Source organism: Aplysia californica, unplaced genomic scaffold (genome assembly GCF_000002075.1).
Source record: "Aplysia californica isolate F4 #8 unplaced genomic scaffold, AplCal3.0 scaffold00587, whole genome shotgun sequence".
Classification (NCBI taxonomy): domain Eukaryota; kingdom Metazoa; phylum Mollusca; class Gastropoda; order Aplysiida; family Aplysiidae; genus Aplysia; species Aplysia californica.
The window spans coordinates 166,390-192,674 of NW_004797857.1; the positions used below are offsets into that span (position 1 = coordinate 166,390).

The 26,285-nt window shown below is 41.3% G+C and overlaps 2 protein-coding genes across 2 annotated transcripts in view; both read right to left on the reverse strand.

Moving 5' to 3' along the window:
• The window catches only part of LOC101851827 (zinc finger protein 184), an 11,186-nt gene extending 10,662 nt beyond the window's left edge, over positions 1-524 (reverse strand). The window contains exon 1 of the mRNA XM_005107225.3: positions 279-524. The gene's annotated coding sequence lies outside the window, so the exon portion shown is untranslated. The remainder of the gene's footprint in view (positions 1-278) is intronic.
• Positions 525-4,723: 4,199 nt separating this feature from the next.
• The window catches only part of LOC101851604, a 23,416-nt gene continuing 1,854 nt past the window's right edge, over positions 4,724-26,285 (reverse strand). The window contains exons 2-6 of the mRNA XM_005107224.3: positions 16,428-18,530; positions 15,897-16,070; positions 14,173-14,266; positions 13,095-13,213; positions 4,724-11,450 (exon numbers count right to left, since the gene is read on the reverse strand). Of these exons, the coding sequence (XP_005107281.1) occupies positions 6,396-11,450; positions 13,095-13,213; positions 14,173-14,266; positions 15,897-16,070; positions 16,428-18,530 (7,545 nt within the window). The 3' untranslated portion in view covers positions 4,724-6,395. The remainder of the gene's footprint in view (positions 11,451-13,094; positions 13,214-14,172; positions 14,267-15,896; positions 16,071-16,427; positions 18,531-26,285) is intronic.

Genomic DNA, 26,285 nt, shown 5'->3' on the forward strand with positions numbered 1-26,285 from the left:
GGGGGGTTTATCCTAATAAAAGGCTAATTTGATGTTTTGCAGTTAAGTTGCATCCCTGCTCTTTGTGTAGCCTATTTCAAGTATTTGGTCATCATCAAGACTTCTGGATTTCTTCTCTGCGCGAGCGCACTGAATCCAATCAACTGAATGTAAATACATGGATCGTGGACTTTCGAACGGAACTACAAGATCACCGTTTTCTCACCCCGGATGAGAATAAAATGAATATTATTCTCACCCGGTCTGAGAATGCAACTGAATTTTATTCTTAGGTCTACCTGGGTGTTGAGAACGCGTTTAGATCTAGATCTAGACTAGAATCTATAAAATTCTCGTTCTCCCTCAGCTCAGGACTCAGGCCATTGCCCTTTCAAAAACTTGATAGAGATGCGCCTGGCAGTTCACAGCAGTTTCCTACGCGATTATACAATCGACGAGTCGGGCGCAAGGAGCTTAGAACTTTTAATCTCCTTGGTCGGGCGATAGGTTTATGCCACCATAGCCGCTTTGCGCCCTCAATCTAGCTAGTGGCTAGCAAACCGAACCCGATTTGACCCGATCTCCCAATGGGCACCCCGTATGCTCCAATGAGAAATGATTTTCTAGGCAATATGAGTTTTTCCATGTGAAAGAGAATTACATTATAATACAATGGCAAAGGATAGTCTAGTTTCAGTAAAATGAGCCCAATCCTGAAAAATATAAACATCTCAGTGACTACCAAAATGAAAGTTCTGAAATGTTATGTGCATGGTCAACCATTCTATATATAATGGCTGTGAATGCTGGACAATCACTAAAGACAGTGAAATTAAAAAAGAAGCATTTGAAATGTGGTTTCTTAGGAGACTGCTAGGAGTATTGTGGAAGGAAAAAAAAATCAAATTAGGTAGCGCTTGATGAAGCTCACGTGGAACGCCCAATGTTAAAAAAAAATCAGGAAACGTCAAATGCAGTTTTTGGGACACCAGAATAGACATAAGGGTCTTGTCTTGAACATCTAGCTCTCACTGGCAAAATCTTCAAATAAAATGACAAGGGAAACTACCCATGAATAAATGCCGCTGGATTAGTACACAAATGCCTACTTCCCTTGCATTTCTGATTTAACAGGAATCTGATATACAATGTACTCGTAATAGGACTTTTTCTCTGGTCCCACTATCCCTGTTATATCAGGTTTCCTCTGAACTTGGAGAACCTAAACAGATGGGTGACGGGGCTTTTTTGAGAGCGTCCGAGCAAAGGAATGAATGGAGAACCATGATCGCCGATGTCTTCCGCATACGGCATTTGATGATGATGATTGATGATTGTTTTTATCTTATGCGACCAATCAGCGCCCTTCTTTCATACCAAACACACGCGTTGTGGACATGTGCACGTGTCTTAACGTGTGTCGGGGTCAGACGGGCGGCCTGCACACGTGAGACTGTGTTCACGTGAGTCTTGGGGCGGGGAGGGGGCACACTCGGTCCTGGCGTAGAACGTCTTTTGAGATATAGCAAACGCGTCAGTCATTCCCCCCCCCCCCCCCGGCTACCGGTCACTATTTAAGTATTACAATGATAAGCTAATTTTGACAGAGATCTACGTGATGAATTGCGCGCTGGTCTGTGGAATCAAATGATGCCGTATGCTATTGCAAGGCTTACACAGCAACACAACTTGTTGTTCGGCAAACAATACGTCATTCATAGATTACACAGACGTGCATTTGAACGAATTGGCCCTTTCGCAGTGTGTGCTTGGTAGAGTTCAATGTATTTTTCTGGAATTTTCCAGCATGTCTTCGGTATGACATCAAATAAACGAAAATGTCTCTCATTTAAAACCGAACAGCTTTTAAATGAGGAAGTCGTTTTTAGTTTTAGTAAGTGTTTTACGGCACTTTCAACGCAATATGGTCAGATAAGTGCAGAATAGGGGAGATAATGACAATAGATGTTTGACAGGAAAGAAGGAGCAAACCACACCAGAGCATCCGCCAACCACCCACTGAGGAAGTCGAAAAGGGGCGAAAAAGCAGGCATTTTAGGGAAGCCTACAACTTAATACTTCCCTTTATGCATTTCTTGTTCGGTACCTGTAATTATCTACACCTTCATGTTTGCAATACGAATACTCGGATTCAGCGAAACTGAAGGTCAGGCCGGACGACTTTGTGGAATCAGAGTTCCGCTGTAATAAAATCAATTGTTGTTGGCCTTTCCTTGGCTTATGCCCTTCTCCTAGCCTCACACCTTGGCCTATTCTATGGAGATATCCGCTTGAAAAAGAACGGGAGAGTATGATGACCTAGATCTATATTGTTGTAATGCGTGAGGCTTTTGGTTGCAAGTATCCCCCCCCCCCCCATGAAAAAACAAACAAAAACAATTTAAACATCGCACACCCACACACAAGTAATTATACGTATCATAATAATTATATAGCAGTCCCCGTTGGATTATGTAAGCGATTGTGCGGTCGCGTTTTTTCGCGCAATTCTGCAACATTTGCATAATTTTAGATTCCCCGTGTTTTTAACGTTTTTTCCCCACAAAACAAATAATTTAAGCCTCGCCATGTGACTAAAGGGAAGTAATCACCGTAATGAGTCTCATTTAAGTGACAAGTTTGTTCTTTCCCTTGTTAGAAGATCTTGGTTATGGGTTGGGGTTTTGTTCCTTGAGCATTCAAGGTTTCAATCCCTCAAAAGTTGTTCTCATGTCTGCTGATATTTCATGTTTGACAGGAGTCCCTGGTTTTAGTAATGTGCCAGCATCAGAGGTTCAGAGGTCTTTTTTTTCCTTTAAAAAAAACCCCATTTTTCTTTCTTCTATAGATCTAGATCCACAGCTGAAAATTACAGAGATTATATATATATATTTTTTTTTTCTGACTGATGTGTATTGTTTTCTTTCCAAGTACACAACAAATTACTGATACTGATTGATATTAGTGATATGTTCTGTTTTCAATTTTTCTGTACATAATACATGAAAATCATGAAAATTCGAGTTGAAAAAGTGCAAAACATGTCGCGAATAGTGTTACGGTAACTTGCATAATTTTTGCATTATTTTTCTTTTTTTGGGCATAATTTGGCCATCTAAATTTGCATAATTCTACGGGGACAGATATAGGAGGGGTGTCTCTACGACGATGTCTGTCTGGGCCAATTGGCTTCCAGCCAGACAGAGAGGTATTATATTCAATACAATAATACACATTATTGTACATGTATTATACAGTACAGTAAGGGCTTATCTACAGATAAGGTGGTTGCAAGTGTCTCATTCACAACATGTCCAGGGTTCGAACCTGACGGAGATGGCAACATTTTTTTCCGTGAAAATTTTCTTCTTTCACTTTCACCTCCTTCCCAGTTCTCTAGTCATATTCTTTCACCTGCTTTCATCTCTATGAATAAATTATTGAGGCCCCTACCCCCGATGTCCTCCTCATAGACCCCCCTCTCCTTTACTACTGACTCTTTCTACTGCTACCTATTACTAAGTAGGAATAATAATTAATAGCCCCATACTTAAAAATCAGTCGCCAGCAGGTTGATGGTTGAAGTTGAAGTAAGAACGAGTGGTTGACTAGATTCTACCCTTAAGATCTAACAGGGGAACGCAAGAAGACGATACGGAACAGTATATATAATATATATATATATAAAATTACACATAACGGAGCAGAATTGTCAAGATTCTTAACATTCGAATCACCAAGGGCTGAGCTTGAGCCTGGGGGGGGGGAGGACATCACGTTCCAAGGCAAGCTGACAAGCTTTTCACCCTTGACATCCATGTTACTGTTACTGTAAGTTAGTGCTCAATGACACCCTTGAAGAAAAGTGACCACTGATATTGCAAGAAGGCAAATAAAGTAATTTATCATTGAATTGATACTCTTTCTGTAAACAGCTAGACATAGTGTCTGAAAACCCCCCAATCTGTCCCCGTCGTTTTAAGCAAGAAAAATTCTGAAATTATGCAAAATGAGCCCAAAAATGTGAAATTATGCGATTCTTTTAATTTTAACAAAGAATGATAAAAAAGAAAGGGATAATCAGAAATAATGAAAAAAAAAGATCAAATTTTGCTAAATTATGCGGAGTGCATAAAACAATGGGGACAGCCCAATGTAGGTGTTTTAACACCCCAATGGACACGATTTAGATCATTTAGGAGGCGGGCTTCAGACCCTGTCCATCAGGACCAACCCGAGCCAAGAAGGATGCAACATCCCAGCAGAATCAGGAATCTTAGGTCTCCTGTGTTTAACAGCAAAGTGCCTATCCGTTACACCACAGACATCGCTACAGTTCCTAATACAAGACTTGAATACCATACATGACATACCTCCAAGGGTACAAGAAAACTTGACCTGAGCTCTCCATTTGGAACTTACTTCATCTTCTATGCATATTGTATTGGGTACTTCACTCTCTGTGAATGTATGTCACCGTGACATTATGCGCCAAAGATGCTTTTGATTTATTTCATGAATGGGGGACTCAAGTCAACATTTACTTCTCCAACAAAAAACACACAATAACAGGGCTGATAAAAAAGTCTAGAAGATGTCTGTAACTTGTAACACTTTTAATTTTAGCAGTTAAAAGGATGTTGTAATAGAAGCAGCAGAGGTGATAGTGATAAGAGTATTGTAGACTGTAGCCTACTGTGCATGCACAAGTTAAGTAAGCTAAAAGAATTTCAAATACTCAAAAGTCTTTTTTTATTCCTTTATTAATACATGTACATGTATTAATTAACAGATTGAAGACACCAACCAGAAGATATCAAATCTTGATAAACTTCTTTCAAAGTATTAAAAACAAAGCTCTCAGAAAAGAGAACCAAAGACTGGAATGCTTTAGTTCAAGTGGAAAAAAATAAGAATAAAACCAGGGCCACCTGTACCACAATCCTGCTTGAGACCAAAAGAGCTAAGGTTACCCCCACAAGAAGAAAAAGATGAGAGGGGGAGGAGGAGGAAGAAAAGGATAAGCCTGGGGTTCCTTCATTAAAGAAGAGATTAATCAGAGTCAAAAGCCATTCTCTAAAGGACATTGATCAGAGCAGAACAGTTGCCACAGAGAGTTCACCTGAGGATCTGCCAACACCTGGAGACTCAACAACTGGATTTCTTGAAAAGTCAAGTTCTCAAGAGCCATCTGGCTAAAGGACTGAATCACAGTTACTTCAGCAAAGACATCTCCATGAAACTCATACAGTACAATATCTAAACACTAGCACAGTCAATTGATAGGGCAAAACTTTCTTGCAATCTTGATCCTGGAATCCAAGAAATACGGGGTTCTTGAAAGCTTATTTATCTTTGAATATCTGGACCAGATCACTTTTTCACATAGCAAGCCTAGTACAAGAAAAAATGCATTAGAACTACGTTTATGTACAACCCCAAAACCACATGAAACTATGCAACACAAGACAATATCTGCAATCATCGCTTCTCAGTTCAACGCATGCCAACATTTTTCAAAAGTACATGCATGCAAACTGAAAAAGAAAAAGAAACCAACGAAGAAGCAATGGCGGTAGCTTTGAGACACAGCAGCTCAAAGCAACAAGTCTGAAATTTCATACAAAGTTTTAAGTCAGAAATTTTCTAATAATATTCACAACATAAACAATTATTGCACAGAAAGCATGGTGCTCAATAACATGGCCTATGTACTGTTTCCTAACTCTTCAATTACTTCATAAATTACATTGAGTAGAAGTAGAAGCATAAAAAGAACTAGAAGGAACACCATGAGCTATGATTTGATGCTTAAAAGTGAAGTTAGCTGTTAATGCTAAGCAATCAAGTACCGGTACAGTCAAACCAGCTCTAATGCCAATGGCCACTTCTACTTCACTTCTTGCGATTAAAAAAATATTATAATAATGACACAGTCCAAGATGTCCGCCTGTCCAAAATAACCACTCTTCTCTTAATTATAGGTGACCAACTTGAACAATTTTGATGGTAGTAATACCCAGCGGTATTAACTCACTGTCCTCCTCAAAGCTAGCCATGAATGAGCTAAACAATGCATTTTAGTGAATATCATGCATCTTCAATAAGAGTAAGAATGGTAGTACACAAACCCCTCCTATACTGATAACTTTTCTATTATCATAATGGTTGTTGGATCATAAGTGAGAATCTATAAACTGCACTCCAAAAGAAGGCAATAAGGCCCGACAGTCAAGACACTTGAAGAACTCATACTCACAACTCATTATAATTATGAACAATTTCTCCTCAACTCATATATATATATGCAAAAAAAGCAATTATTTGATGTAAATCCACAGCTATCCAATTTACAGCTTTGTAAAACATTGGTATCACCTAAATAGAACAAAATAGCTTGAGTCCAGAGCTATAAGCTACAAAGGAGATGAAGCACTCTGTTTTCCCGTCAGTCGCTTGCTTCTCGTCCTGCCTGAAGACCCCCCCTTCACAACTACTGCCATCTGTTCTTCCTCCAAGTGTTCCCCTGTTGTCTCAGAGAGACTGGGAGTCTCACACTTCTCTGCCACTGGCTCACTGCTGGCAGCTGAAGCCCTGCTCTGAGCTGCACCTCTCCTACCCCTCCCCCTGCCACGCCCTCCTTTTTTACCTCGACCTCGGCCGCTGCCCCCACCTTTCACTTTGCTCCCTGCGACAATCTCCGACGATGTGACAATTGGCTCATTCTCTGCACAATCATCTCCAGCACTGGGTTCAGTTTTGACATGAGAGGAGGAGTCACAGACTTCATTAGCAAGAGAAGGTGAAGACAGTTCAGCACTCCCTTGTGTAACAGAGACAGCATTTGAGTCCTCAGTCTCGCCAGAACCAGACATTTTACATGTAGGGCCCACAACCTGTTCACAGGACACCAAGTTTCTTTGGTCGGTTTCATCATCATCTGTACCAAGCACAGCCTGGTTCTGCCCAGCAGGCAGATCCCATAAAGCACTCTTTCCTTCACCACTACAAAGTACTGTTTCCCCACAGGGTTTAGAGTTACCTCCCTGAGTTGACATTAGCTCCATGTCAACAACAGGAACCGTTGTAATATCAGGCACTAATGAAGCTTCTTGACCACTCTCTGATGCTATATCTACTACAGGAGCTGTCACAACATTGGGAACAGCCGAGTTTTCTTCACCATGCTCTGTACCAATAAGGTAACTTGTTGCATTGTTGGGCATCGCCAAATTCTCTTGACTAGACACTGGTTCTGCATCATCTAGGGTTGACATTGTCTCACCAGACACAAACGAGTTTCCTTGAACATGTTCTGGTTCTGTGGAAAATTTGGGAGACTTCACTTCTTCGGGCACAGACGAGGTCTTGTGAACACACTCGGACACTGTCATATCCTTACAAAATTTTGGGTGACTCCCCATTACCTTTGAGCCTTTCTTTACGCCAACAGAAGCACCTGTCACTATCTCTGTGCTGTCACTGAAGAACGTATCAATAGCATTTGTCAGCATCTGCACCTCCTCCATGAGTTCTTCCACTGTTTCAGAATCACCAGAACTCTCCACCCCCGACACACAGCTACCAGATGGCACCTGGCTTTGGCCTGCACCTCTCCTGCCCCTTCCCCGACCACTCCCTCCTCTTTTACCAGCACCCCGGACACCTCTCGCTTTGCTCACCTCCAAAGCTTCTGACACATTCTCCCCATCACTAGCTCGAGGGTTTTGTCCCTCTGTTTCATCTTCCATGTTCTGTGAAACCTCTTCTCCTCCTCTACTTCCTAAAAATTCTTGGTCAAGATCAGTTGACTTATTTTCTTCTGCATTATTTCTTGCATCAGTTTGTAAATCTTCTCCGACTTCAACTGCAAACTCACTGTCATTTCTAACACTTTCTGACTTTTCCTGCTCCTTGATCTCACTATCACCTTCTTGTACTTCACTCAAAAGAGCCTCCATCCGAGCTGAAGGCTCATTAGAAGGTTCGTCATTAACGATAACATTTGATGTTGATGGCTGAGCCTGCTCATCATCAGCTGTGACCCCCGATGATCCGGAAATCTGATTTTGTTCATCCCATATCTTGGCCTCTGATGATGGGGAAGTTCTACCTTGTTCATTATCAACCACAACCTCAGATGTTGCACAGCTTTCACTTTGTTTATCATCAACTTCCATCTCAGATGATGTCAGGGATGTACCATAATTATCATCAACTTTAACCTCTGACAATGTGGAGCTATGACCTTGTTCATCATTAACCTTGACCTCTTGCAGTGTGGAGTTTTGACATTGTTTTTCATCAGCCTTGACCTCTGTTGATGATGAGCATTGACCTTGCTCCTCGTTAATCTTGACTTCTGACAACGCACATGTTTTCTGGTTATCCACAGAATCCTTCTCTGTGCAAAAACTGTCACCTGCACTCTTTTTAATAATGACTGAAATACCCTTTGGCTTGTTGTCCTCTTCTGCCACTGCCTCTTGTACCAGTTCTCGACACTGGACACAATTGGCACAATATGCACGGACCGAATGAGGCAGGGACGGCCAGTAAAAGTTCTCACCAATCTTCTGAATGGTCTGCTTCACACTGAGGTGGCTTGAATTGTTTTGAGTGGAGCCATAAGAGGAGGACGGGCAATGATAGAAGTCCAGCACTTGGAGACGCATTCCCTTGGGTACGACCAGAGAAAACTTACACGTATCTTTTCTCTGCAAACAGCAGAAGAGTACGTTGTCAAAGGTCTGAAAGAATACTCGAACGTCTTTAACAGTAATCGTGTGTCCCTTTTGAGCTTTTAAGAAATTTTGTTTTAAAGTCTGGTCCTCCCTCTGAAGCCGCCGAAACTCGTCCACACCGACAGAAAGGACAGACGCCAACAGTGTGTCTCTGTACGCTCTGTCGATGGGCGACTTTTCCTGTACCATCACATTATCTGAATTCCTTTCACAGTCCATATCAACATTCTTTCTTATCTCACCCTTTTCTACTTTCTCCTTCACTGTTTTTACTTCTTCATTCAGCAACTCCATCTTCTGTTTAACATCCTCCTTTTCAAAAGTATCCTCGTCATCTTTTCCTTTCAAGGCCAGATTCCCAGTTGTCTGCTGTTTGACCGTCATATCTGGACTGTGCATCTTGGACACCAGAGAATCCTGCTTGCTGTTATCAGGCACTCCTGAGTTTTCTTGACCACCCTCTGGTTCCATAGCTACATTAGGAGCTGTCACAACATATGGTACAGCAGAGTTCTCCTCACCAGACTCTGTAACAACTAGGGGTGTAGTTGCCATATTGGGTACAGCTAAATTCTCTTGACAAGGCATTGGTTCTACATGAACTACTGGAGACATCCCTTTACAAGGCACATCCAAGTTTTTCTGACAACCTTCTGGTTCCTCAATAACTGCAGGAGTCGTCTCAACCAAGTCCACTTGACCATCTGCTAGTTCTGCATCAGTGACGCCAGCTGTCGCGCCATCTGGTACAGCCGAGTTCTCTTGACCCTGCTCAGACACTTCCACGTCCATACATGACTCTGACTGACTGCCCATTGTCTTCGAGTCTGTCATTACGCTAACAGGGAAAACATCTGTCACTGTCTCTGTTGCTGAGTTCTCACTACAGGATGCACTGGTTGCATCTGTCAGCATCTGTACCTCCTCTGTGCATTTCCTCTCCATTTCCAAGGGACCAGCAGTCTCACATTCCTCTACCTCCGACTCATGGTCGGCAGATATCACCCTGCTTTGGTCTGCACCTCTCCCGTCCCTTCCCAGGCCATTTCCTCCTCTTTCACCTCCACCCTGGACACCGTTCCCTTTGCTCACCTCCACAACTTCTGACACATTTTCGACATCACCAGCTCCAGAGTTTTGTCCCCCTGTTCCATCTTCCTCACTCTGTAAAACCTCTTCTCCTCCTTTACTTTCTGACAATTCTTTGTCTACACCAGTACCAGCTGACATACTACCTCCCACATCATTCATTCCACACATCTCTACATCTTCTCCGACTTTGATCGCTAATCCATCCATATTTCGATCACTTTCTGATTTTTCCTGCTTCTTGATCTCTGTATCACCTTCTTGCATTTTACTTGAAAGATCCTTCATCCCAGCTGGAGGTTCATTAGACAGTCCATTGTTATCAAGAATATCCAATGAGGATGGTTGAGCTTGTTCATCGTCAATTTCGACCCCTGATGATCCTGAGACTTGATCTTGTTTGTTCCTACCACAGGCCTCTGATGATGGGGAGGTTCGACCCTGGTTATCATCATCCTTCATTTCTGATGATGTGGAAGGTTGACTTTGTTTATCAACAACCTTGACTTCAGATGATGTTAAGCTCTGACCTTTCTTATCATCTACTTTGTTCTCTGATGACGCACAGGGTTGACCAGATCTATTATCAGCCTGGATTTCAAATGAAGTGGAGGGTTGACTTTGTTTTTCATCTACCTTGACCTCCGTTGACAGGGAGCTTTGACCTTGCTCATCATCAGTCTTGACTTCTGACAACGTGACCGTTTTCTCATTATCGCCACAATCCTCTACTGTGTAAGAGCTGTCACCTGCAGCCTTTTCAACAGTGACTGAACTATCATTTGGCTCGCTGTCATCTTCTGCCAGTGCCTCTGGTTCCAGTTCCTGACACAAGACACATTTTGCACAATGTGTGCGGACTGATTTAGGCAGGGATGGCCAGTAAAAGTTCTCGTTGATCTTCCGAATGGTCTCCTTCACACTGAGGTGAGTCGGGTCATCGTGGGTGGAGCCGGAGGATGCAGGACAATGATAGAAGTCCAGCACTCGGAGACGCGATTCCTGGGGTACCACGAGAGAAAACTTAAAAATAGCGTTTTTCTGCAAACAATAGAAGAGTACGTTGTCAAAGGTCTGAAAGAACACTCGAATGTTTTCTACAGTTATTGTGTGGCCCTTTTGAGCTTTTAGGAAATTTTGTGCGAGAGTCTGGTCCTCCCTCTGAAGCCGTCGAAACTCATCCACACCAAAACAAAGGACGTCAGCCAACAGCGTGTCCCTGTTTGATCTGTCGATCGGTGACTTATCCTGCATCACCTCCTCATCTGAATACATCTCCCAGCTCATAACTATATTCTTTTTTATCTCCTCATCCTCCAATGCCTGTTGTTCGGCCGTCACAGCAGGACTGTGCGTCTTGGAAATCACAGCATCCAGCTTGGTGCTAACACTAGGGGCAGCTTGCTCTGAAGTTGTCGGCACCTCAACTTTCATAATCTCACCACTGTCGTTTTCCTGAAGGTCCATATCCACCACTGTGACATCCTCTGACTCAGAGAGATAAATAATTTGACATCCTTGTTCCATGGTTGTTACAGGCCCTGGTGCAGAGACTCTCTTTGCTTTCCTCTCTTCCAGCACCTTTGTTTTCTCCACAAGTAATTGATCCTCATAGTTTGGATATTTTCTTGTAAATTCCTGGTGAGCAGAAAGCAACGACAAAAAATTCAGAACAATTGGCAAAATTTCAATTGCTATCCAACAGCGATAACAGCATATAAATGTGATTAGGTCGAATCTGTGTAAGATGGCCACCTATTGTAGATGAGAAAATTGACTTTGTTAGACAGGTGGCCGTCTGACATTATAATGTAAAAAATACGCAGGGGGAGGAAATGGGAAGTAGTCGTTTATATAGGTGATTGTTTTATACAAGTGGCATTCAGAGCAGGTTTGACTGTATATTCTTTTCTGAATAAAAGGTACTTTGTCTGCCTCTATTGCAAATAAAATGGGGTGAGACATAAGTCCATCCAATACTGATTCATTCCAATAATTAAAGACACAACTTGTATCATTTTTACCACAAAAATCGACCTGCTGATCAGCAATCCAGTCATCTCCAGAGCTACCATTCACAGATAAACCATACACAATATTAAGTACAACCCCAGATTCATTAAAAGAAAACTGCATTATCTCACCCACACGATAAATGTCATCAAGGTGACTATGTGTGTCTGGTTAAATACAGTGGAATCCTGTTATAACGAGAGGGTGGGGACCGGAGCAAAATGTCCGTTATAGCAGGATTCTTGCTATAAGGGGTCCAGTAATAAATTCAAGGAAAACTGTAAAGTAGGCCTAATCTATGAGTTTGGTGTTCTGTTTATTTCCTTTTGCTATCTCCCCCGATGATGATTTTGTTTCAACATGACCTTTAGGTCTTACTTGATCAAAATTCGAATCAGGTTTATCTAGCGCTAGATCTAGCGATGTGGACTGGCAGCTCGGCTTTGGCGATCAGAAAGAAAGGGCTCTGGGCTAACTCGCTCGCTGTGTTTTCTCCCACCCCACCCCACCCTGTGGTGCATTCCGTCTGCTCGCACACGTCACACATTCGCTCCATCCATCACATTGCTGTGACCTCTCCATCCCTGCATCGGAGAAGTGAGAGGCATGGTAGGCCTCGATAATCTAAACTAGGCTTACGCTGGCTTATCACGCGATGCATTCTGCTTGTATGCACATGTCACACCCTCCCTTCTCAGTCACTCCGGCCTTCATTGTTGACACACATGGGCTCTCCTATTCTTTGTTTCGCTAGATCACCAACAAGTTTCTCAATTGGCGAGGTTTTGCATTATGTATAATTGGCCTATGCACTGTGCACAGCAGCAGCAATATTCCGCTATAACCGACTCGCATGTTTGTCTGATAGCGCTATAGCAGTATTTTATTTACAAAGATAGAGAGGAGAAAAAAACGGGGTTTTAGAATAGTGTCTTTATAACAGACTTCTCGTTTTTTCCGGACTCGTTATAAGTGGACTCCACTGTAATAAAACTGGAGGGTACTAATCCAAAAGCACTGTCCCTTTTGAACATACTAATCTTGTGAAAAACATTTACAACAAATTCCCCCCCCCCCACTTTTTTAAACTAAAGCACTGGAATTAAACAAATGAAATAAATATTCTAGGTTTGTATTTTGTGACAAATAAAATGAACAAACATTGTTTTAAAAAACATCATACTCTAAAAACCCTTACAACTTTATTTAGGCAAGTGCAAAGGAAGAAAAAATAATGCCAACAAGAGAATGGATGACTAGAATACTCACTGTGTAGTTGCTATTGTGAACAGCACTTTTCATGTGCTTCTCAGTTGCTCCAAAGTCTGCACAATGCTGCCTGCACAGTGTGCAGTAGAAGCCAATGACAGGACACAACATCTCCATACCTGAGGAAAAAAGGGTTCAATAATTGAAAAAATGCTGAGCACAGGCCGAATAACTATTTTGTTCTATATAATGCACTGAATACATATAAAATAAAGACGATTAATATACAGTGGAAACCTTATATAACAGGCCCAGTAATAACAGGGATCTGGTAATAACAGGGATTTTTCAAAGCCCTGTCTTTTCCTACTCTTAGTCTTTTTAAAAAGTTATCGGCAATAGCAGGGCCTCATCGATGCCCAATCGGTATTAGCAGGGACAAAGGCTCATTAACAATGTGTAAAAAGTAAGAGAGAGAGAAGAGAGAGAGAGAGAGAGAGAGAGAGAGAGAGAGAGAGAGAGAGTAATGCAGTGATGGAAGAGAGAGAAAGAGAGAGAGAAACACAGTGATGGAGCAAGCCCAAGCAAACCACGCAATTGCAAGAACACGCAGCGGGTGAAGCGAGAGAGGGCTGTGGTGTGCTGCAGACTTCCATCGAGCCCTAAGCCTAGCTACACGTACACGTAATGTGTCATGCGCATGCTTGCCACATGGCCAAAGCCCCTGTCAGTGGGTCCTTGTGGCAAGGGAAACTACCCATGAATAAATACAGCTGGATTAGTCCACAAATGCTTACTTCCCTTGCATTTCTGATTTAACAAGGATCCGATACAACAGGACTTTTCTCTGGTCCAAACATCCATGTTATATCAGGTTTCCACTGTACTGATTTACAAATATATATGCAAATACCAAATAAACAAAAAAAACAACAGACAATGAACTTATTTATCAAAAAGGCTTTAAATTAGTAATGTTGTAATAAGAAAGTTATATCACACCTAGTGCACACATATCTAAATCTTACAAACCAAGCAGCAAAAAAAAATTACGAATGAGATATATTGGAAATAACATAGAGGAAAAAAAAAAGGGGGAGGGGGGGGGGATTAGCTCACTTCCATTTTCCACACAAACCTTTAATTCTCTCCTTTGCAAGTCCAACATTTAGAGTGGCAGATTGGTCTGGAATGTTCCCTTCATTCCAAGGTCTCCTGAGTAGTTCAATGTTCTGAGGAAAAAAAGTGGCAGAACAAATAGTGAGAGAAAACACATCAAGAAATACTTCACAATACTCCACTAAGTTCACAAAGGATACCAATTTGACATGCAATATCAATTCAAACAATTAAAACTACCCTGAAATTTTGTTCCATAAAACTCCACTTTACTCTTAGTTTCTGAACGTTTAATTGCGAAATTCCTGAAACAATTGTATTGGTTAAAAACAATACAGCAAATTAAAGGCATCCCTAGTCCATAAGCAAGGTGTTTCATTCCCTTGTTGATAAAACCACATCTAACACTGAACATTACCAGAAGCACAAGAACTTACAAACAAAAAATCCCCCAAAAAACAAAAACCCAAAACTGAAAAAAAAAATTAAAAAATCACCAACAAAACTATTCACATTGCACTACTTTTATATTAATCAATATCCACACATGTACTAGGTGTTCTCCCCCCAAAAAAATCATCAGTCGCTCTCTCAAGATTTTGTTCTGAAATTTGTTGCCGATTTTTTCCTCCCCCATTGACATTAATAACTTTTTTAGGGAGGGGGGGGGGGGGCTGTTTCAATACACCCCCGTTAGTCATACTCAACCCAGACTGGGGTACATCCCAGCAAAAAGAAAGAGATGGTAACATAACTTATAAATATGAAAATCAAACTCATGTATTTTGTGCGAAAAGCAGAAGAGACCAAGGATTATATTGCACATTCCCACTTTAAATTTTTGCCGGTCACAAAGACAAGAAGGCTACAAGACAAGCTCTTTAAATAGGAACTGCATATTAATTATGTCGATATGAGATGCTTAAAGTGAGTATTTTTCCTACTAGAAATATACTTATAAACAAGCTATCTATTTTATATCTATGTAGACTAAAATTCCACTGCTAAGTTATAAGAAACTTGTAAAATTGCTGAAAGGTTCATTAAACATTAGGAAATCAAAAGAAAGTACTATCTAAAATTAGTGGTTGCATGTCACTTTGCTGCTGACGCAGTTGTCAAAGGAAACAAAAAGGCAAAGGTATGATTTTAACATTCTACATCAATCACAGATTTCTTTCTTTCTACGCCAACAGAGCTGGTTGGCAAATCTAATCAGATCATCACTTTCTGGGTTTTTCCTACTTACATTCATAGCACAAAACTTGTGTATCTTTATGATATATCTGTTTCGTTATGTTCAGTATAAACCCAACAACACAGATTGCCCTCACCTTAGAAACGGCTGAGCAGAAATGTGCTGGTTGCATTACTTTTAAGTACAGGTTCTCATGTTTCTGAAAACTTTGTTCCTTTTTACATGTAAACTACAGCAGACTTAATGCTACAGTCTTAAGTAAGTTAAAGGCAAGTGGCCTAAGAGAAATTAATGGCCAGACCATTGTGCACTGGACAGCTTCAGGACACTGAGGTTTTGCAGACAAAGTAAGTTTCTGTATAATAAGTTGATCAGAGCTACTGACAATTTTGTCCAAAAAGCATCATTACAGAAATTCAGAAATTGTTGTGATCAAAAGTACACAAAAGAGTACAACCCATTTATTCAAGTCTTTACATAAAAGTAAATTTTAAAAAATTAAAAAATCAGAAAAAATAATACTGACACCTCAATATCCCCCTTACCTTCAAATGTTTGTCGCCATGACAATGTTTGAGATACTGCTGCATATCGTCATAGACAAAGCGACAGGGAGAACACCAATGTTCTCCTGCATCAATATAGTCATAGAGTACTTTGCCACCTGAGCTCCCACTTATCTCAATGATGTTGGGGTCCCCAGTCTTCTTCTGAGGTTCCTAGGGAGTGGGGGAGGAAGAAAATTGAATTTTTATAGAAGACTTGCAACAGAAAAAGAGTAAAAGTTAAGAATAGACTGCACAGCAAAATGATACCACTGCTTTGAGAATCAGATTTAAAAAACCAATAGTTTCCATTCAAGGCATGATAAACAAAAACATTTCTACGCCTCTATAGGACACTTGTACATAATTTAACAACAGAATAATGAAAATCACCAAAACCTATTCAGTTTTCACCTTTACCACTTAAAAGACAGCCCACTCACAAAAACACACCACACAAACTCTGTAACAATTTAGGAGAGGGAGTCAAAGTGAAGATGAACTGCACTCTGACAGGGAGTGAAAGCTTACCTTCAAGTACAAAACCTCTCCTTTATCTGCTGCTTTCTCCAAATCTGTCTCAATGACATGGTCAGCAGCAGATGATTTTTTGTGAATCTGGAGTCTTCTTGGTGGAGGAGACCTCTGTCTTGATGACGACCTCGAGCGTTCATCCCTCGAGTACTGCCAGTCGTCCTGTCTCGGTTGACTGTCTCTTGACCTTGACCTCCACTTGGAAGAGTAAGGATGGTACAACATCCGTCTATCGGGTGTTCTTGATCGTCTTTTCCAAGGGCTCCGCGACCTTCGCCTGTCCCTACTTCTTAAACGTCGCCGTTTGAGAGGCCTAGATCTCTCTCTGTCACTTGAGCAGATTGAAGAGGAATCTGAAGACCTCGATTGACGCCCTCTAGTAATTCTTGATTGTCCAGGTGAAATGTCCCTTCTTGTAACTTCACTATCCCTTTCCAGATTCTGGTAATGAGGTGCAGCTGCCTGTCGAAAGCTGCCTAGTCTGTCTTCATTGGGAGAGACAACTCTCTTCATTTTTGGACCAGATGGTCTCATCTCATCCTCATGTCTGGAGGCCTCGTCCAGCAAATACTCTTCTCTCTTTCTGTAAGAACTGCGAGAGATGGTTCGTTTTTTGAAAATACGGACAGGAGATGTGTCATCTTTGAAAGGTGGATATTTAGAATCATAAGAAAACTCATCTGATCGAACAGCGGTTCCTTGAGGTGCGTTTAAGTCTTCACTATGTCCATATTTACTTGCAGCATAAACTTTTTCAGCCTTTATGGCCTTCGCCAAGGCATGGACATCGAATTTGTCACCAGGGGCATTGCTTTCATATTTCTTCCTTAGTTTAGCAACAAGAAGGGGAATAGTCATACCAGATTCCTGCTCCTCAGGGTAGTGATATTCCTCTTTTATATTGCCCTGAAGTTGTCCACTGATCCGATTTTCAAGGTCATCAAGGAGTTTCTCATATCCGCTTCTGGATTGAGCTGGGGGTGAGTCCCCATGCACATCTCGGTGCCTTGTGACCTGATCATCCCTACTTATTGATCTCCTGGTCTCCGCTATAGCTTCCTCAGTGTCAGAAGAATCCTCATGTCTCCTCAAAGCATCTGCAGTATCTTTGCTCCATCTTTCATCCTCATCTCTGTGTAAGAGAGAAGTCAGCTTACCTAAAATTTTTCTTTTTGAATTATCTTCCTCCTGATTCTTTTTACGTGCCAATTCTTGCACTCTTCTGGATAGATCAGCATTGAAACCAACGGCCTGAAGGATATCATTTACTGCATAATCAAAACCAGCACCCTTTTCTTTTTTCTCAACTTCATGTGGTAACCTTTTGGATTTTGGCAACGTGACTTTGTCTGCAAAATTACTTGACTTTTCCCTTTCTCTTAGTTTTGAAGACCCAGGGTTAGGTTTTAAAGACTGTTGCCATTGAGCATAAAGCTGCTCTTGAACCTCATCATACGGGCCAACTGCTCGCTTGTTTGTCAATCCTTTGTCTGGAGAATTTCCCAGAGCTATACCATCATCATTAACGACACTAGAGTCGGATGCTTGTGATTTGCCACTTCCTGTTTTGTCTGATTGTGCTCGAGAAGACTGAGTCTTATCACTAAACAAATTCAATGCTTTCTTAATTGAGCTGATAGCAGACGAGGAATCAATTTGTTTGTGAATCTTTCCACTTCCATATGTTGAGCCCTTTTGGAATATAATGGCACGCTCCACATCCTCCTCTTTGGTTAAGACCTGAGATGGAGACTTGGACGACTTGCTGTGATAAGCAACAGTCTCTGGTGATCTGCTACGGCTAGTCTCATTTAGCTTTGCAGCAGCTTTAGAAATACCAGCTAGGAGTACATTCTTCACTCGATCATTTTGAAGAAGAGCATCTATATTCAGATCACTGGGTCCAGATGACAATTTGCTCTCACGTCTTGGGCTGCGACGGGATTCCCCTTTATCTGTGTAACTTCTCCGATGCCGTTGACTACCCGAAGAATCGTCATAATTACGGACACGTTTAGTCTCTCTATATGCATAATAATCATCACTTGACCTGTCACCTGAATGTGAGCGAGATGATACACAGCGGGAAGAGGCTTGTATCTGAAAAGAAAAAAAGTCAAAAAAATTTTTTGAGGCTTGAAAATCAAATTAAAACTGACTTTTTAGAGTGAAAGTAAATAAGCATGGTATCAGCAATATCTTTTCACATGTTAATAATTCTTATAATGGATGTGCACTGATCACTTCATTGTAGTGCAACACCACAACTTTACAGCCAATTAATCCAAAACAACGGAAATTTCATGAAAAATATTTGTAACTGCAGAACACTTGACTAAGTACAAATTTGTCTAAAAATTACCTACATAGAAAAGAGTCAGCAATAGGGCAAAATCAACAGAAGTTTGTCAGCCTCTCCCTGGGATCATTAATGATTACACTGATGACTTTGCAGTTGCAGTAGCCACTTTATCCTTTCGTTGGAGCAAAGGTTCATCAATGTACTTGAGTTTTTTACGGCCCCATCATCACAATTTAGATAATTTAGGAGTTGAGCTCTGAATCTGGCTGTCAGGGCCAACCTGAGTTGTGAGGGCTAGGATGTCCCAGTAGAAAGTTCAAAGAACTCAATAAAAATTCTCCCCATGTGGGAGTTGAAGTCAGGTCTTCTGCATGTGACAACGAAGTAAAGCACAAGCTACACCACAGATGCCGGTAGCGAAGGTTTAAGTTTGGTAATGTCAATGACTGTTAAAATGATGGTTAGCAGAGAAAGATAATATCCACTGCCACTGCAGAAAGTTTGATCCAATCACTATTTGAAATGGTTTGATACATTTGAGAGTGGCTAGATTTCCCAATCATTTTAGCCCAGTTTGATCCAATCCTTCAAATTCAAAGAGGTCTGTTTTTGAATGAAAATCGGCTGCATTTGATGAAAATTGTGGCCAACAGTCAATCAGAAGGCTACTATTTACTACGTGTCCCATGAAATTACAGGGCCAGACCCTAATTAACGCTCAAAGAGCAAAAGGCCTCCAAATAGACTTATAAAGGATAAAATCTTTTATTTATACAAACCGGAGGTCTTCAATCTTCCAGATCTGCATGTTTCATATTCAGATTAACTAGATTTGGGCTTGGATTACAAGGTAAGGCTTAGGGTTACTAATGGGTTTGTGTTAGGGCTAGCAGCACTAGGCTAGATTGGGCTGGAGGCTAAGGTTAGACTAGATCTTGCCGTGTTTTTTTTTTCGGGCATTAATACCACATACCATGCAAACACACATATACACACACACACACACACGTGCACCTGCACACACACGCATACACACACAGCCCAAGCAGTCAGTGATGAAACCTAGTGACGTAGCCCACTGCGCGCTAAGCGGGAGCACCACTGTGAGATCTAGTCAACTGGCGAGGGAAGCCCAGGAAGACGACAAAAATAGATGGCGGAAATACGTCATCTATATTTGGGCCAATCACAGAGGTGTGCTTGGTGCTCGCTGTAGCTTCATGAATGTGCTAAAAACGCAAGTAATAATAATGTGTTACTGTTGAACATTGAATCTAAAAATTTACGCATCTAAAATGCACTTTTATCTTTTTTTTATACCCGGCCCTGTGTCTGTGGGCACTCTTCGGGAGAAGTGGACTTGGCCTAACTCCATAGACATTTATACATTTATTTACACAATCAGAAACAAAAACGAAAGTCGCGTTAACTCTTGTCCTGCGTCTGTGCCGAGACGTGAATCTTATCAGCAACCCATTACGTCGGACGTGCCAGGCAGGCCGCCGGGGTCACTCAGTGTGTACTGTTGGTGTACAGCGCGCGTCAGGAAACGTGTGTTTTCGCCATGAATACCGTGGGAGTGTGTTAACCGATGATGAAAATAATGCTCTATCTTTCATAGCTTTCTATTCATAAAGTGTTACAAACACATGAATAACCCCCTCTTACAAGCTGATAAGACATTACGAGTAGTTACGCTCATTTGAATAACCTTTCTGGATGCTCTTGTTGTTATGAATGACCCGAGGTTCGAAAGGGGATAATATAGGTCAATTCCGAATGTTTTACACTCAAATTATTCTTTGTACCTGCACAATGGTATTCAAAACTATAAAACAAGCTTATTTTTTATCAGGCACTGCGTCACTTTTCGCCTGATTCAGTTACTTTTAGTTCGCGGGACTCAGCAGCTCGCCGGAGATCCCCAGCTAGGGGTCACGGGGTTAATGAGCCCTGAAGCGACTTTGCCGGTGTCGGTCAGGAAGCTCGCATTTTTGACTATGTTTAAAACGATATAACTTCTTCCCATCCCACATAGCAAACCATTACGCGGATGTACTAAAAGCTCAATGTCTTGAAATTTATTCTGCGTTAGAATGGTTAGTTTCTGTGCCTTAGTTTTTGTTCTAGACAAGTGTTTGTAGAGTGCCCAATTTGTCCTATTTTAGTTACAAACTTATGAATAAATGATTGTTAATTTAAAAAAGGCTTGACAGATCTCTCCAAAATCTGTGTTAAACATACTACGAATATCATGTCTTTTACCATGAGAAATCTTAAATCTGCGAGAGTAGTAATAGTCAAGTTATAAGAAAAGAAAGATGCACATCTGCATTTTTAAACTAAAGACGATCAGCGTTAGCTCTTATTTTACTATTAAACAAGAGAAAGTTACTCTGTGTTTGTTCATGAATCATGCTGTGTCTGTGGCAGCCTGCATACAACTAAAAAGATAATATAAGCGATTAAAAACCCCCACAAAACCGTGTAAATACAAGGGTAGAGATAAACTTCTTGTATGGAATAAAAATAAAGACAGCTAAAACATTCATTCTTAGTTTTTGTGTAGGAAATATGCGGGGACACAATTATGAATGTAAAGAAATAAGTCACATTGTCAGTTATTGCAAATGGTCATAGAAACGAAAAAAAAGCTGGAAAAGTCTAGTGCTGATTCAGTGTCCCTGGAAAACTAGAAATTATTCTTATAACCCAATTACGAGAAGCCATCCCTATTATTCAGTCAACTTACAAAACCTAGACTTAGCATTTTAAGAAAAGTAAGGAATTTCTGGAGTGTAACAGATACTGTTCGTGTATTAGATGTACGTTGAAGATGTATTCTAGCACTAAAATCGATTTGTACTTTTCATAGAGAAACGTCATGGTAACTTTTATAAACTTTCGAGAAAATATGCGAATATTTACGATTATATTAGACACATAAAGTTGTATTTGGAGGAATTATTAATTACTTAATAGCGAATTGTGTGCCCGATGGATAAAATTGTAAAATTACAGCCTTCTATTATATGCGCAGATACCATCTTTTCTGAGTATCTGCATCAATGTTATGTCGTTCATGTTCCAAAAGTTCGACAGATTTTGACGATGCCTTTTTTTTATATTGATTTTTTTTCATTCACGCTAGTCCCCAAAAAATTACAATTCAGCATTGCCGACTCAAGCGCGCCTAACGAAATAACCAGACAAGTTACAACGTCCGTTCTTTTTTGAGTCTCAAGAGCAGAAATGTGTGCTTTGGGTGCACTAAACGAGAATTACCATAAATACAAGGATACACCTTAAATTGTACGTTGAAAAGTACCAAAAATTAGGTCGGCCCAGACAGAGCGGCGACAGGGAGATGACCCCCGTGACCCTGACGTGATTTTGGCGCCCGGTGGGAAACCCCCCGCGGCAACTAAAATTCCACTGCCGGTGCGCCGTGCAGGTTGAGGTAGTATCATTTCATACAAAGTCAAGCTCATTTGAAAGATTTTGTATAGAAAAATGGAAGTCTTGTTTTCTGACTATCCTTTCGAGCGCCTCATGTCTAAGTGGGCCCATTTCTTCTATAATTTCATTGGACGAACATCTAAAGCTACCAACTTGGCATGTTTTGAATGAGACGCATGCCTTGATTACGAACCAACGCAGGCGGTTCTAGAAGAAAGCCACAAACGCACACAAACACAAGCAGACTGACGCACACACACTTGACCTGCGTGAATGGGGATCCGACTCGGGACCCGAATGACACGTAAGATGATGCGCGGTGCGCGTGCGCTGAGCCAGGGGCTACACTGATTCGGAACCAGAACGAAGGCGAGGTGCCGAAATAGGCTTATCGGGCGACATAAACCCAGCTCCCGCAGGACCAGGGTTAAAAGGAGGCGGGTGCAGGGGGGACAAAAATAATGGTTTGTAACAGTTTTCAGTGCAAAGATTGCACACTAAAAAACGTTAAAATAGGCCTTTTCACCCTGGCAACTCAACTTTTTTGACTCGACTTCCGTTTTTGTGTGTATAAAATGTTATGGAGTAATAATGGAGTTGGGCCGGGACCACTTCTCCCAAAGAGTGCCTGTCTGTGCATGACTTTTTCCAGGAAAGGGAAAATAGATCTAGAATCTAGATCTAGATAAGTGGATCTAAAGTGTTGAACATTAGCCTGAGTCTGAGCCTGACGACCAGGCAATGAGCCACTGAGACTGAGGGTCTGAAACTAAAGTGATGTTGGCGTTTTACTTGCTCCTTGAGAATCAAATTTAAGTCCAGAGTCAAAATAACAAGAGTAAAAAGGCGACGTCACTCACTTTACTTTACTTTTGTCACATGTATTAAGATGCCTCATTTTACTTTGGGAAGTGGCTATTTTCACTCCGGGTGAGAATAAAAATATGATCGACCTCTCACCCCGCATGGGACTTGCCAGCGTTGGCGCTATTCTCACCCGGTGTGAAAAAAACCTTGTTTTTCCTAATTTCTGAATACTCTCTATCGGTGTGGATGATCAAATTGACAAAAACAAAGAAAATAAATGACGTATAATACATATAATATAGTTTACGGTGATCTTATACTTTAGCACGTTAAATTCTTCAACTGAGGACTTCCGTAACGAGCGACCACTTTTATTAATTTTAAAATCTAGATTCTAGATCTAGGTCTAGATCTAGATCATACTCATCAATGGCTTCCAAAATCATGATAGAAGACCAAAAACCAATGTTATACCATCTGTCCATGACAAAATTACGGTAGTTTGCGCATTTTAAGGCCCAGTTCAAAGTTTTGAAGATCTGAGTCGGGGATTAGACACACGAGTAGACTTTGGGAATTTAACGGGCTAAAGTATAAGATCACCTAGATTATTATAGATCTAATCTAATTTAGCTCAACGAAGTGACTATTCAGACTCGAGTCCGAATATGAAAAAATGTTCTTCAGACTCTGATTCTTGTCCAACATGACATCACTTCCGACTTCCGACTTCCTGAGACTCGTGACTCTGGCTTCCTGTCCTGCCTCACTCGTGACTTGCCTCAGGCTGGGTAGAGACCGGGATCACTTCGGGCAAAATGGCGTTTTGTGCAGGAGCCGAGTTTTTATCTTACGATGAATTTGAGGCCGGCCTGAAAAGTTATAGCGCTTCTAATAAATGTTTGTCAAGAGGTCACCAGAAGCAATTAAAGATAGCTCGTTAGCATGTGTTTGGGACAAGAGGCGGGGCTCAATCTTTTTCTCCTCTTTTCTTTTCCGGGGGGGGGGGGGGGGGGGGGCACTATCGGTCCGGGCGTTGAACGTCGCATAAGCGTCTGTCTTTTATCCCCCGGCAACTGATCATTATTACAATAATAAGCTAGTCTTGACGTAGATCTACGTAATGAATTGTGCGCTAGCCTATGGAATCAAAAGTAGTCGTATGCTCGGCTCTACACAGCAACACAACTTTTTCTTGGTAAACAATCGAGATGACACAGGCTCGAGATGACACAGGCTTGTGTATTTGAATGAATCAGTCTTTTTTTTTTACACAGCTCATAATGTGTAGGTGCCAGGTGGTCTGCTAATCTTCAATTCTACCTTTTTCTACAACAAAGAAAGTGGGAAACATGGGGGGGGGGGGATGGGGGGCGTATCAATGAGGCAGCGGGCATTGGATCGGCAGATAAGGTGTGGGGGAAACTAAAAAATGGCGGAAAATTGGAAGCACTGAACGTTAGATCTATAGAACGAAGACACTTCCTTTTTTCCGGACCTGAGTCCGAATAACATTTTTTCATATTCGGACTCGAGTCTGAATAAGAAATTTTTTAAATTCGGACTCGAGTCCGAATATGAAAAAATGTTATTCGGACTCGAGTCCAAATAACGACGGCCTTAGCTCAATAGTAAACTAAAATGGTCGTCTGCAAAGATGCTTTGGCCATTTCACTTTTCAAATCGAGCCGTACTACACGCATGGGTCTCAACTCAGAATTCTAAAAAAGGAGGAACTTTCCGGGTGATCGCCACAGAAGCCCATTTTCGCGAAACACCCATTATTATTATACTGTTGGACCCTAGAATGCTGAAATAAAAACCATCAATTTATCAAAGCAATGTTGTTTCACACCAATTTGAGAGTTTGGGAGATAATTTCAAGTAAGAGTCACGTACCAAATTTTTAATATTTACAATCTTGATTACGTACAGAAAGTGGTGGCGCCTGGGGTCTTGTGTGACTTATTTACATTTTCCTTTCATCATATTCGCCTGTTTAAATCAGAACATCCACTGTCATGATTCATGTTATATATATAGGCCTATATAATAAATGTGAAAGACAAAAATTAATACTCAAACTCAAAGTCGAGTACACGCAGAATAGCCCAAGTAGACCTAGTCAGTGTGAGAGGTGTAAGAACTGTGGGAGGGCAAGATGCAGTGATATTGATACAGAAAATCTGCGAATCTTGAACAGAAAGCTAAAAAATAGAGATCTAATTTACTGTCACCAATCCAATGAAACGCGAACACTTAGACCCTTAAATTCCATAACACGCTTACAAGTTATGACGGCTCCCCATTTCACACAAGGCGTGCAACAACGCACAATTTACTTTGCAGTTTGCAGAGAGCTGAAGTAGTAATCAAAATTCTATACTACATTACTACATTGAACATTTATTTCCAGTTTCAGGTTTTTTGTCCTCTGGTGTTGCGTCCAGCCCTCCCCCTATCCCCGAGTGCGTCTTAAAAAAAAAATCAATAATCTCCCCCCTTACCTGAGTCCTGTAGTATGTACTTCGCAGTGCTCAGAACGCACGCAGGTTCATTGACCGGTCACAAAAGCGAGCCCAACAAGACGCTTGTCTGTCCTCAGAGGAATTCGTGCGCGCAACCCGCAAGTTGCGCACGCAACTTTTGGCCTCAGCGCAACTTTTGCGCAACTTTTGCCATTTTCATGAATTTGCGAATTTTAGGCAATTTTCTGCAAAAGTTGAAAAAATAATAATTTAATTTCGGTAAAAATAACCGAAATTTTCTTACACAACTAAAAATAACGACGCGAAGGGGGGCAATTCGTACACCTGAAATTAGATCTACCACTTCCTTTACACTACGGGGTGCCCAGTGCCCGTTGCGGATGATCGCCCGACTCGTTGCCTGAAAACAATGCGTTTGTTTTTGAGGCAACGAGTCGGGCGCGATCGATTTGTGCCACGATAGCCACTTTGTGCTATCCAGTCTGTCGAGCAAACCGACTCGTCCCGACCTGACCTCCCCAATAGTCCTGTTTGGACTGAATCATCTTCTACTTCTTCTAGATCTAGCTAAATCTAGACCCTAGATCTAGATATCAAGAGTAAACTCAATCGTACACAATCGTCTGATTACTTAGCTTGCATGGTTCCTTAGCACTAGGCAGATAGAACTAGTTTAAAAATTTGTGAAAGACTTTAGATCTTATTCTTAGGCCAGGAAGGTAGATCTAGACATGGATCGATTCATCCAGAAAAAGCCTAGAGGGGACGTTCAAATATAATCTTACGCCTGGAAAAGGC